Genomic DNA, 14,189 nt, shown 5'->3' with positions numbered 1-14,189 from the left:
GCTTTAAAAGGTTCTAAATGTTTTAGTAATACTTCTTTTTACAAATCTTTTTTTACAAATACTTTTTACAAATCATTCATTTAATCTGACTTTGTGCAGTGCTGTGTAATTTGCTGTAATTTTTGATAAACTGCTTTTACATACTGATTGTTGTTGAATTGCAAGAGAATAATATTTTACTTAAGGGTAGTGTTCCCAGTATTTTTTGAGGAGCTGGCATTTCAGCAAGCCCATTTGCATTGGCTTGACTGGCCAGACTGCCCTGTTCAGCAGTTGTACAGGAGCTGCTGCATGTGACTTTGCAGCAAAATAACTACATTTGTGCATAAGTAAAATGAGGTAGATATGGTAAAAATGAGTTTTCTAAAAAAATAAACAAGTGTAGTCTAGCAAGAAAATGCTTTTGAAAGGGTTTGGTTTTGTATTTTATTGGGGGTCAGGGCCTGGTTTTAATCCTACCTTTCACATGCCCTCAAATCAACAGGTACAGATGTGCTATTCCCAGATGTGAGGGTGTTAGAAATTATTTGTATTTCATGATGTAGCTCAGTTCCTCTCATGGATACCCATATACAGTGAAATAAATGAACCTACCTATCTACTCTTCAAAGATTCTTTCTCAAATATCCTCTACTTTCTGTGGTTGGAGTAAAGGTGGTAGCTGCCATAGATCTTTGATCTGATCTTGTCTAGATAGATGCTCTTTGTAAAGCAGACAGACCAAGCCAAGCAAGAGGAACCTGTTCTATCAATTAGGTCTCATACGTATTAACAAATAACCCTCTTAGTGGTTCTGTTGTAAATTATAATTGTAATGATTTTTTAATGGCAGTGATGAAAGCACTGCAAGAGGTGAACTGTCTTGTATGTGATAGAGCTACAGTAGTTACATTCAGAAATGCAGTGTTAGAACACGGGTATGTGCACCAGCCATGACATATTTGTGACAGATTTAGGTAATGATGGGATATATTCAACACCACTGGTATTCTGGTGGTTTTTTAGTTCCTCTTACAGAGAACATGTTGAGGTTGCACTGGCTGCTGGCAAAAGGCATGTTAGGGTCAGCACAAAATATGCAGACTTGCTCTTTGTGAATCCCCAAATGGTGATAAACACATAGGAGCCCAGATATTTTTTGTGGAGAGGGAATTTTCTTCAATGCTATTGTTTCCCTTCACTTTTACCAATTCTTCCTACTCTCTTCAAGTTTGATTTCCATCTTTGGAGAAAGATACAGCAAATCTTCTTGTATCCGTCCTTTTACCTCGGTCGGTGACTAAGATAACAATCAAGACTGTAATTCAGCTTAAAGGATCTGTAGGTCTGTGCACTGATAATGCTGTGCAGCAAAATGTTTATCTGTGGGGGCAGACTAAGCTCACTGTTAGAGAAGCACTCCAGCTTCTGGTGTCTGTTGTTTTTTTAGTTGTAAATACCTGCTGGCAGATTGCAGCATGCTGCCTGTCTTTGAAAACTCTGTTGCCTTCCTCTGGCTCCTGGTACCTCACAAAAAATAATTTAAAATTACTGCTTCCTAGCTCTTTTCAAGAAATGTGTGATGCCACCTTTCAATTAAAATACAGGTGCAAATATCTAAAATAGTGTAGGGTGTGTTCATAAAAACCAAATTTCTCAAGGCTGTCTTCAGTTAATAAGGAGATAGAAGAAGATGGGAGCAGGAGCTTGATTTAGCTACATATGTCTGGTTTTCTTTCCTACCATCTCAGTTTCTGCTTGTCCTTTTTTCATTGTGAACTGTACAGCTAACCCAGGGAAATTGGACTCCACAGCATAAAGTTAATGCTTGAAAATGTTTTTCTTCTTCTCCCATGTTGTCAGTGTGGAGACATGAAGATAAGCTCCCATGTAACATCATAATACTGTTTTGTTTGATTTATTTTTGTTAGTATTAATACTTTGATCTTTATCTGAAATTGGCCGACACCTTATTTTTATAGTACTTGTTCTTCCTTTTCTCTCCCCCTTTGCTCATTGCTACTTCTTGTACTGTTAGAAATTTGGGTATGGTTTTTGTAAGTGCTTAATGGAGATTAAATACAGGGGCTGACTAACTCGAACAGCTTGTACTGTTAAGTCATGTTGGCACGTTTATCATTCAGTTCTTTGCTGCTTAAGAACGTACTTTAAAGGCTTTATTATCTTTACTTCAGTAACTTACGACATGCTGTGCCACATTTCTGTGCATTTCACCACTGTGAGGGCAACGTTTTGGATCTGATCTTGGTTTTATGAAGTCAATGAGCCTTTAGCTGTAAATGAAGTCAATTCAGATTCAGGTTCTTAATGAATGTCCATTAACGGTGTACTGGAATGTGATATACTTCATCTGGTGAATTATGTGGCAGTATTCTCTTACTGTCTCTCGTTATTTGCTTTAGAAATCGCTGTAACCTGTATTTCAGTAGAGAGCATTTATAGAGATGTCTGAAAGTGAAGCTACACAGAGAATGATGACTATATGATGACATAGCTTTACCGCAAGAATATGCCATGTGGTATAAATCTGGCTGGTTCTTTTCTTGATAGTGTGTTTTCTAAATCAATAGAACAAGCAATCTGTCTAGACTGGTACCATGTGACTGGTAACATTTTCCTGCTAATACTAAGGAAACAGGGTTCACACATGAAAATAGAACAGTTTTTGGCCGTGTTTCTTTTAAATGTGTGTGTTAAGCCTGCAGATTTGGAACACGTTGTTACTTCGCTAATACACGGGAAGTTACAGTACAAAAATCCCTTGTTGACCTTCTTAAATAAATCTCTCCAGCATTAGTTATTTCCTCATTTTCAGTGGGAAGACAGCAGAGTTTAAATGTGTACGGCATATTTAAGTGGCGAGATTGGTGCTCATAAAAAATTCATTGCAGTCTAAACTAGAATCAAATTTTTTAATACAAAGGAAAGGTATTTCTGCTTTGGAGTACTACTGCGTGTATTTGCTGTATGTATGTATGTGCAACTGACTGCTCAGGAAACTACTGTATAATAAGATACTAGCCCTAGATCTAACCCTCCGGAGTTTCTGCTGCTGTTTGAAGCCAAGCTTTCAGATCTTGGCAATTCTGCCCTTATTTTGTTTCAGGAAGGCTGTTTACTTTCCTCAACCACTTTCTAACCTGTTTGTCTCTATAGAAATCATTTGAAATGATCTATAAATGCTCGTGCTCTCTGTACTTAGATATAACACTGCCATTTTTTTCTCTCATAATCTTACAAGTTTAACTGCTTGCAGTTGCTCCCTTGTAATGTTCAAAGATAACCATTTTAATCTGAGCTGTAACTGATGCTGTGATATGTTTCAAGAAAAAAAAATTATTGAAGCACTGAACAAGGATTAAGATTTTTTTTCATTTGTTGTTTTCAGTTTGCTTTTTCATCACCACTTGGTCCTATGCTTCAGTCAAACAAAATTTCAAATTCAAATGAGGAAATTAGATCTGCATAACCATTACATGTCTGTTGCAATCAGTGCATTTCTTTGTGGCATGACAAAAGTCCTTGGCTTTTAATTGTGTTGTGAATCATAATCTCATGGTCTGCAAGTATAAGCAGAACTTGAAAATTACATATCATAGTAAATAATGAGCAGGAAGCTTTCAAAAGATGCGCCTTTGTTTCTGCAGAATGTAAGCCTCAGTAAATACAGAATACGCTCCCAGTTTAGTTTAATGTTTACCAGTTCATGGGTAAACTATGAAGATAGCTTGTCCACAGCAAGACAATTTCTAGTTGAATGGTATTTTTCTTTGAATCAGCATGTCTAGTGGTTGCTTTGAAGACAAAAAATGCAGTGAAATGTGGTGTGTACGTATGCATTACTTTCAAATGGTTCTACAGGCTGAAGATAAGGTGGTGAAATTCAGAATCGCTTTGTATTGGCCGAATTTGTATTGACACGTACAAATGCACTGCAGGCTTCGGTGCACAGAAGGTGTTTTGTAACTGCTAGAACAGAGACTTTCTTCTTTTTATGCAGTTTTGCATGCTGCCCAGCATCATGGGGTCCTAAAGGTTTAGCTGCTTTGGTTATGTAAATAGTAATTCTTGCTTAATGTACAATAATTTTGTGTGAGACCTCTCAACAAAGCTCTGCACTTTTAAAAATGTATTTTCCAATATTGCAAATGAGCTAAATCTAAATGAGAGGGCAAAATTAGTTTGAAAACCATCTTTAAATCAACAGCAAAGTACCAACTTGTTTGTCTGTAAAAATATACTAACATAAACAGTCTTTAAAACACAGTTTTGAAGTTTCCATGGAGACCTAAGCTGCAGAAGTTGGCTCTATCATAAAACATGTATGTTTCTGAGAAAATAGGATTTTCATGCACTTTGAGGTATTTGAGTTCAACTTTACTATTTTTAGATTCTGCCATTTATGCTGTCTGATAAAAAAGCTGCATAGCTGAGGATTGCACAGATGTTTTCAAATAATCATAATGAAAAGGTCTGAGTGTTTGTAGGTGTAGTCTGGATAGCTGGCACATAAAAAAATGAAGCATTCTCTAGGCATAGCTCTTAGGAAATGTGCTTGATTGTAACAGCATCCTGGACCGCGTCAACAAGAACGTAGCCAGCTCACATGTTGGTGAGACCACACCAGTTTTGGGTCCTCCAGTACAAGATATTTATGAACTAAAGTGAGTCCATGAGAAGACCTCACGTTGTTTGTGGGCAGGAGCTCCTGCCCTGGGAGGTTAGGCTGAGGCAATTGGGCTTGTTCAGGCTGGAAAAGAAGCATTTTCGAAGGGAGCGAAGTTACCTGCCTGTACCTACAAGAGGATCAAAAACATCAATGGTGCATGGTGGGATAATGAGAGATGAGGAATATAAATTGAAATGAGAGAATGTCTCATATAGCTGACCCTACTTTGAGTTAGGAAGTTGGACTTAGAGGCTGTTTCAGGTCCTCTTCAGTGCAAATGATCTATCCAGATTTTCTACGAGGCAAATGATGGTGCAATAAAGATTTAATTATTCTCAATTGAGTTGGATCTTATCCAACATATTCCTAGTGATTTTCCAGCTGTACCACTGTAGAGCAGTCGTAACCCATGTTTAGCCACCAGGATAAGCAGAAGAGGTGGATACAGCTGAGAAAAACCTAGTTGCACTTCAGAAATTTTGTTTCCAATTTGGGCATTACAGGCCAGCCAGACTCAAACGGCTGGTCAGCTGGGGCTAGGGGTGAAGAGAAACGTAGATAACACTTCTGACATCTTTGCTTTTCCCATCTTGCACGTCTCTCGCTGCAGAAATAAATTTGTTACATTTTCTACGAGGCTGTATCTTGGAGAAAGTTATCGAAAGCATGGAAAGTTTGTTTTTTTGTAAACTTCCCATGCATGAATTGCCAAGTTTGCTCAGAGATTATCCATAATGGCCCTATTATAAAATCTTAGAATCGTTCTAGTTGGAAAGGACCTTTAAGATCATTGAGTCCAATTGTCAACCTGGCACTGCATGTCCCTAAACACTGCATCAACTCGTCTCTTAAATACCTCCAGGGATGGTGGCTCCACCTTGGTGACAGGGAATGGGGGTTGTGGTCAGTTCATCTGTCTCTGCTGCTTGTTACTCCTCAGGGGGGAAGGATCTTCACACTCTGTCTCTGTTCCAGCCTGGCCTCCCTCCCACAGGATAGTCTTCCGGTATTCTCCAGTGTGAGTCTTTCCCATGGGCTGCAGTTTTCTTCGTGAACTGTTTCAGTGTGTGTCCCTTCTGTGGGGTGAAGTCCTCCAGGAGCAGCCTGCTCCAGCACAGATTTCCCACAGTCACAGCCTCCTTCAGGTGCAGCTGCCAGCTCTGGTGGGGCTCTCTCTGGGCTGCAGGGGGGTCTCTGCTCCCCTGTGACCCTCCATGGCTGCAGGGCACAGCCTGCCCTCTCACCACGGGCTGCCGGGGAACCGCTGCTCCAGCCCCCTCCTCCCCGCCTTTCTGCACTGACCTGGTGTCTGCCTGGTTGTCTCTCTCACATCCCAGCCCTCTCTCCACTGCAAATTTTCCTTGTTTTCCACTCTCAAATATGTTAATCTGCAGAGGCGCTGACTGGCTCGGCTATGGCAGGTCTGACTTGCATCTGGGAAAGCTGCTAGCAAATTCTTTCAGGAACCACTCCTGTAGCCCCTCCACCTCTACCAAAACCCTGCCACACAAACCAAACACAGTCTCCTAGGATCATCTTCCTATCTGTGAAAATTAATATTGGTTAAATACTAGCGTGGCCATGTTGACATTTGTTTAGCAAGAATCAATAACAACATACTACACATCTAATCTTGGTTCTAGGATAAATGGATTTTATTGCTTGTGTTTCTCTGCGTACTAGGATATACAATATCATTCTTCCAAATGACAACCAGTCTTCTATTTCGTATTGATTTTTTTAGTAATTTTTTTAAATGATTAAGTAAATCACTACCTTTCACTAGTCTCTCCCTTTTTTAGTAATACAGATGAGACTTTTAGAAAGACATTATTTATTCTTCTACATCTTGAGGAAGGTAGCATCTGAAAACAAGTTCAAAATGAGATCTACTTTGCTGTGGTGTTGTTCAACATAACTGTTCATATTTGTTTTCTTGCAGTGAAAGATTTTTTTTAAGACTGAATAGAAATGGTTTGCCAAAATGTCCAGAAAAGCCTGAAAGACACTGTTCTCTCTTTGTGGTGAGTTATTCCTATTCTCAGTCTTTGTTGTGCCGAGTATTGAAAGTAGAAGTTGAATTAAATTATTATTCTGCGGTTGACTCAGAACTGCTCCCTAAGATTTTACATTGTTACGAACATCAGCTCTAAAGGTTAGTTGGAGTGTATTGCTACATTCCCACATTGAACATTTTCTGGTAATAGTTGGACGCTCACCAAATTCCACATGGACATATGTACCAATTTTTCTCCCTGCAACAAGGACCACTTAGTTTTTTTCCTTAATATCCTCCTTTTTGGTTTTACGCCCAAAAGATTGTTTGTGCAGCACTCTGTATTTTCAGAATATTGTGAATTGCACAAATGCATCGCTGCTGTTCAAGGCACACAGTGAGTCTCTTGTGTCATCCCACTGATCTTACTGCATTACAGCCCATGATATTTTAGGATAGTTGTTTTGAGTGCATGACTGCCAATTTGAAGTGTTAAAGGGATAATTTGTTAATGCCTTATAAATGAAGTCACTGTTTGTTTATCATTTTCACTGACAGCAAAAACAGTGTGTAAAGATCTCTTTAAATGTCACATTTTAACCAGGACTTGGAAATAATGTGGTTCTGATCTTGCACAGGATTTGGGCAGCAGTGAACTCAGGAAGGACATCTATATCACAGTGCACATTATCCGAATAGGTGGGTACGATCGTCTTGGAGTAGAAATTGTTTGTTACGCATATGACAGTAAATAAAAGAAAACTGCTTGGGGTCAGCTTTGGGATTTGTTACATTAGCTAGGCCTTTTAATAAATTTTTCGAAAAGAAAATGCCTGGTTTTTGATGGAAAAATTGCTTTGGATTTCTCACCGTTGTTTTATGTTATTTTTCAAGCATACTGCTAAATGAGTTTAGATGCAGGATATTTTGTTACTATCACAAAGCAAAATGAAAGTGTCAGGTATAAACTGTCTTAAGATGATGGAGGAGTTCCTGGGGAGTCTATTCTTGTCTCAAAGGGAGTCATTTCAAGCATCCTTTGTTCATAGAAAAACTTGTCTGGAAATTTAATGTACCTAGCTAATATATAATATCGGATATATAGCTCAAATCTGATGAATTTGGTCTTCTCTTTGACCCCTTGAAAAAAGAGGAGAGGGAAGGAAGTGGAGGAAGGCTCATAATAATTTTAATCCATATAGGCAGATATCAAGTTCTCTGGAGCAAAGCGGAAGAGAAGTAAAGTCTATGTTTGTGTTAGGTATTTTATTTTAAGAAGCTGTCCTCTGGGCTGTACTTATGTGAAACAATAATCTTTGGGTCTGCGTCTGACCTCTTCGATGTATTATTTTCATTATAAACATCTTTGGGTCTGCGTCTGACCTCTTGGATGTATTATTTTCATTGTCATCTCTGTAGTTGCATCAGTGCAGTACTAAATATAACATTTCTTCTATTTTTGAAAGGTGTTTTGGTTTGAAACATAGTTGCTTTAACTTGTGCTCAGTTCAGAAACTTGTTACTAAGTAAATGCTCTTTTACAGCTTTGAGGAATAATTTTTCCTTGCATTTTCATGCTGGTTTATTGTTTCATCAGAATATCAAATTGCTGTGTTCTGGTTTTATTGGCAAGGATTGGGAAAAAGTAAACTGCTGCAATGCGAGTATATTTGGTAAGAAATAATACTTTAAAGAAGAATAAGGAGAAGAATTTTTCCTGTTCTATAATTTCCATATATATTCTCAATCAAGTTTATAAATGAACCGCTGAAATATTAGAAAGTTAAAATAAGATTTATATGCTGCATATTGTGAAAATGAACAATTACTCTACTAGCTGCTGTGATGCACAGGAATATTTGGAGGAGGCATTGCCCTGCAGCAACCGCAACTAGAGGCTTTTCTTGTCAGAAATTAAGACTTGGTGGGAAAGATACATAGCTGCCAGTGCACAATTGAATAAAATGGTTAGGAAGAGGGCAGTTTCAAATGCCAGAAAGAGAGTGAGAAGATTGATCAATTGTATTTAAATCAAATAGAAAAGACTAGGAAAAATACTTTGCTTCAAATCTGTTTTCCTTGGCTGCTTTCTTTCTTGCCTGATCATAAATTGTTCCTCTGCCCTTTATCATCTTTCCTCACTGTATTTCATCTCTACCTGATCTTAGTGTTATCCCCGTCATAGCCAGTTAGCTATTTGGAAGCAGCATTTGATTACTAAATTCTAATGGCTCAGTCACAACAGCTCTCATATGAATCTTGGGTAGCAACAACCACAGCGCAATAATTCTTATTGGACAGCAAATGTTGAACACTGTCATGTCTGAACTCTAAATTTAATTTGCTGGTCTGATGAGTGTGCTATCACTGGGTATCAGAAGGTGTTTTGTTGATTAGAGGTCATGAGAGGATGAGTAGTACTTCTGGTCTGAGACCTTGCAAAATCACTATGAATGTAGTGGACTTCCTGAACTATTTCTCATACAAGTGTCATATGAAGATGGACCAGATTGGCATCATCTGCTCAGACCTGTCACCATACTGAGCTGGATTGCTCTCTGCCTCCCTTCAGTGGTTTTAAGAGAGGCAGTTCCATTGATTATGCATTAAATATGTATTTTGTTTGGCAGGACGAATGGGAGCTGGAGAAAAGAAAAATGCCTGCAACGTACAATATAGGAGGCCCTTTGGCTGTGCCGTCCTCAGTATTGCAGATTTGCTGGCAGGAGATTCAAAAGATGACCTCGTCTTAAAAGTATACATGTAAGGAATGCTTTTTCCCTACTTTTCAGACATATCTTGGAGTCAGTTTGCATCAGAAGCAGCGGTGTTAAATGCAGTACAAATAAATAGCTGTAGCTATTTCTGTTCCAAAAAATTGGATTACCTTATTTCTTTTATTTTTGTCCCAGTTTGGAATTTGGCTAGTTCTACAGACGTGTTTATAAAGTGGGATAATTTTAAAGATAAAGGTTATATCCTTATAGATCTTTGTGTATGTTTCAGCATTTTTCACATTCTTGTAAGAGCTTCTGGAGCTCTTTTTATGGCAACATGAAGTGCTTTTAGGACTTGTTTAAACGTCTTTTGCTGCCTAGGCAGCTAGTGGAAGTACTTTATAACTACGGAATAAAGAAGGCAGACTATCTTTCTGTGAAATTAAGCAATTATATAATGGCAATAACACAAGTGTAAAAGGCAGTTAGTGCTGGAACATGAAAACTCAAAAATAGATTTTGAAATGATTGGTTGATTAAATAGTGGATTTTGGCTGATAGGAATTGGAAGAAACTTCAAATTTCTAGTTCTAGCAACACAGGTATGGAATTTTCTGCTGATCTTTAACATCATAGTAAGAAACATTTTATGGCGTGGTCTAGTCTAAGTACATAAACCTGGGACACATATTGTCATGCACGTGAGGAAGTTTTGCTCCTCCCAGGCTTAGCACTCAAGCCTTGAAGGCATGGAAGTCTTTCAGGCAGCCTTTCTCCTCACCTCTGTACCCCCCTGTGCTGAATTATACCTGCTGGAATCAGTGCAGCAGAATGTGGCAGTGGACATGTGGGCTGGCTCTTATTTAGACTCCCAGGATGTTAAAGTCAAATAAGGTTATTGGTTAAGAAAGTGTTAGTTTTGTCTGCCTTTTATATTGATGTTTTGGTGTGGGTTGTGGTGTGGTTTGGTTTTTTTTTTTTAATCTTGCCTGTTTGCTTTAAAATAATGGAAACACTGGAAGAAATGTCTCTCAAAACCAAATTTGATGCTAAGACTAACTCCAGTCTACACCCTGCAAAGTGATCATTAGAACATGGTCAGTTTTTTGTTATGGAAAAGCAGCTCTTTTCTAAGTGTATCCTGAAACGTGTTTCCTCTGTCACAGACTACCTCCTGAAGATCACATCTGGTTTTAAATAACTGAAGTGTACAGCACAGATTTTTCTGTCTGCTAAGACTGACTTCGAGTCCTGTATCTCCTCTTGAGTGTCACAAGATAGATTTCTGTGTGGTTTAGCGCTGAAGGATAGATCTATACAGATGATGGACTTGGTCACGGCTGAGTTCCTGAGCATAATTGCTCTTATCTTTCTCCCACCCTTTGCCACACAAATCAGATATTTCCGTGGTGCCTTTCTCAAATGGTAAGAGCACTCTCACCCTTTCCACAGGCAGTTTCATGAGGCTTTATTAGCTCCAGTTGTGTTACTAGTTTCATGACAAAAAAGGGTTTGTTTACAGATACGTGGTGGTGAAGCCGGTCTGAAAAACTTGTGGTTTAGAGTTAAGAAAGTTATCGTTTTTCTAGGTGCAACACAGAGAGTGACTGGTATCAGATCCATGAAAATATCATTAAAAAACTGAATGCACGTTACAACTTGACGGGCTCTAATGCAGGTGAGTAAGTTGCCATATTTCTGTTTGCATTCTTCAGGGTTTTGTAGTTTACAAACAATGTGGCTCTATTTTAGAAGGACTTGATGTCTATGAAAGAAATATTTTTCCACATACAGAAGAATAATTGTATTAGGTGAAAATGTATGATATTGCCAGTCATGTGCACATTTTAAAAAAAAAGAGCCACTGATTTTCCTTCAGTGAGTTACATAATTTTATTCTGTGCTGAGAAGCTACAGTTTGCTGTGGGGTTCTGTTCATGTGTGGGGCTGATCAAATTATTGATCCCTGTTCCTTGACATTTTCACATCACATTTTCATCAGGAATATAAAACTTGCCATTCAAATTTTATATTAATTGAACTTCAGAGGAACATGAATTGGGAGCTACTAGTGTGCTCTGCAGTCCTATTGGCCAGCTGATCAAGATGCACAGTTGATATTTAGGAGCTTATCAGTAGTTTGCTGTAATCAGCTATATGTCACTGTAACTGTTATCAAAATAAATCCAGGTGTGACATAAAATGGGATACAACTCATGTTTGTTATTTTGAGCTGATGGTTTGACCCATAAGAGAAGTTGGGGTCACTGTTTTTATTGTTGGTTTTTTGTTGTTGTGTGTTTTGTTTTGTTTAATACCAACTTGTTAAGCTTTTCTGAATGCTCTCATCCAGGGATGCAGTCAGACTTGAAAAGAAATCTGAAATGGAAGCTTATGAGTCTGTTTTCTTTGTATTCGAATATTGTTTTGACCCTGTGAAGCATTAATTAGTTGAAATATGACAATAGAAAGAGCTCATGAACTCATTTTTCAGGTTGTACTGTAATTGTAATCCCTTTCATATAGTAGATTTCATGCTCTTTAACTTGATTTCAAGCATAATGATTATCTTGAAAATGTATGTTCAGTAATCTTTATTGGATAACGAAGCAGCACATAAAAGTTTATGTTGCCTATCAAGACTGAAGTTATATCTTTAATCATTATTGCTATAGTATTACTAATAGTAACCATATTATTATTTTCTCATGTAGAGTCTAGCCACATATATATGTACATTTAAGATTTAGGATATCATATGTCTTATTGGATAATAAATATAAAAACTGTACAGTGAAAATACAAGAGCACATTACTGAGTAAGTATAATGTTGGGCTTCTTAAATATGTTAACCATATCCATGAAGAACACCCTGCATTTGGTCCTTCTAACTGCCCATGCAGTACTTGCTTACTCTGTGATACATTGCTTATCCTATTCTTTTCTCATGAAATAAGAGTTCACCATTAAATACCCATTTGTCCTAGGAGACATTGGATAATTTGAACACTCTTAATTACGTGAATATTCAACATGAAAGACCTGGGGGACCTAAATTTTTTTCCAGGTTACAGGGGGCTGGAACATAAAGCTAGCAAATTGAAAATTAGTTGCATTTTGAAAAGTGTTGGCAGGAAGAGGGAGGCAGAGAGAAGAGCAACACAGAATTCCAGCTGTGTGTGTGAAGGCTGAGAGGGGAAGAGACAGTGGGCAGTAATGCCACCGTGAGTACCGAGCAACTAAAAGATAAGCTATGAAAGGTTATTTACATTACAGATGTGAAATTTGTTCCTCTGTGACTGCTTAGCAGCCTGAAAAGGCACTTGCAAGGCTTTACCAATGCCTTCAGATACTTCTGCTGACACCTCATGGAAAATATTGTTGTTACGCTGGATTGTATTTTTCCTTTGCTGCCTTTTTCTGTGATAGCATTGAATGGTTGGGTCTGAAGCCTCGTTAGCCTTGTCTGCCATATTATAGTTGTCAAAAAAGGATAATTTCTTGCATTGTAGGAGACACTGGGTTTTTTTGTTTTTTTTTTTTCCCCTCTTTCAGGAACCCTTATAAGTATGAGCCAAATACAAGAAAACTTAAATTTTTGGTTTATATCACACTTGCCCTTTTCAAATCACATTAAAATGACTTAAGAAAGGAAACACAGTAAACAAACAATAGCAAACATGCTGCAGACTTATCTATCCTCTAGGCTCATTCCTGCTTGAGATTCTGTCCTGTGCAGTTTCTTTCAGCTCAGAAGATTTACACATAAAGTCTTTAGTTTCCACAAAATGTTATGTCCCACTGCTGAAAGTTTAGATAATTCATGATATTTTTTCAGAAAATAAATCTTTCATTTTCCTGGGGAAAACTGAAAAGGAACTCAAACCATACTTTCAGTGTCTTGCACGTAGAACGCATATCGCCAGGCTATAGCGTTTGTATTTAGCAGTCAAACCCCCACTCCCCAAGAAAGTACTTTTTCTACTTCAACTCATGACAGTGCTTAAGTACAGAATCTGCTTGCACCTTATGCTCAGCTTGTGTCTAAAACAGATCATATAAAGGCAAATGACTGTCACTTTTAATAGATTCCAGAAAGGACCAGGGTACAGATGTTCATCCCTTTTCCTCTTCTCAGTGGATGCTGGAATGGAAGGACTCAGTTTCATGGATAATTTAGCATCATTTGCTGGAGTGGGAGCTGGAATTTTCCTGCATGAATTTCCAACATAACAAAGACTGGAGTAGCAAGTAGTGGATCAAATTCTCCTTCACCACTAGTCTTTGTAGCTGGTGTCAGGTATCAGCTTACTGGAAGACACCTTGCTGCTAGTTTAGGAGATAAAACAATTAATGCAAAAGCCAAATTGTACAGTATTTACTGCATTTAGTAGCACTGTTATTTCTTACATTGAGGTTGTAGTATTTGTAGAATAAGTACTATTAGATCTAGATGATTTCTTAATTATTAAGCAAACCAGGTTTGAGTAGTATCTGGAATAGTAGTATTTTTTTTTTCTATAATGCTTTTTCTTAGAATTAGAAACCAGTCACTTTGATTTAAAAGGCAAAAATCCATGGAAGAAGAATGAATATTCTTGCATAGAGATCGCACCTAATTACAGCAGTCTTACAAGGAAAACAGCACATTTCTCTTCCTGTATCTGTAGGACCAGACATCAGTGAAACATATATTACAGATACAGAACACAGTTACTGTGTTCAAACCACATAAAATCATCCTTTATCCCCTTATAGTATATTTTAGGTAGTGAAGCCTAGCCAAAGTCATGCTTTCATATCACA

The 14,189-nt window shown here is 37.9% G+C and overlaps 1 protein-coding gene across 1 annotated transcript in view; it reads left to right on the top strand.

Moving 5' to 3' along the window:
• The window catches only part of LOC104511330 (dedicator of cytokinesis protein 4-like), a gene marked incomplete at its 3' end in the record, with an annotated part of 69,429 nt that overhangs the window by 28,066 nt on the left and 27,174 nt on the right, over positions 1 to 14,189 (top strand). Inside the window, exons 10-13 of the mRNA XM_010153900.1 lie at positions 6,612 to 6,693; positions 7,304 to 7,364; positions 9,296 to 9,428; positions 10,972 to 11,060. Coding sequence (XP_010152202.1) covers positions 6,612 to 6,693; positions 7,304 to 7,364; positions 9,296 to 9,428; positions 10,972 to 11,060 — 365 coding nt within the window. The remainder of the gene's footprint in view (positions 1 to 6,611; positions 6,694 to 7,303; positions 7,365 to 9,295; positions 9,429 to 10,971; positions 11,061 to 14,189) is intronic.

This window comes from Eurypyga helias, unplaced genomic scaffold (genome assembly GCF_000690775.1).
Source record: "Eurypyga helias isolate BGI_N326 unplaced genomic scaffold, ASM69077v1 scaffold8036, whole genome shotgun sequence".
NCBI lineage: Eukaryota > Metazoa > Chordata > Aves > Eurypygiformes > Eurypygidae > Eurypyga > Eurypyga helias.
Note: the sequence above shows the minus strand (reverse complement) of the source record. Positions and strands in the feature narration are given on the sequence as shown.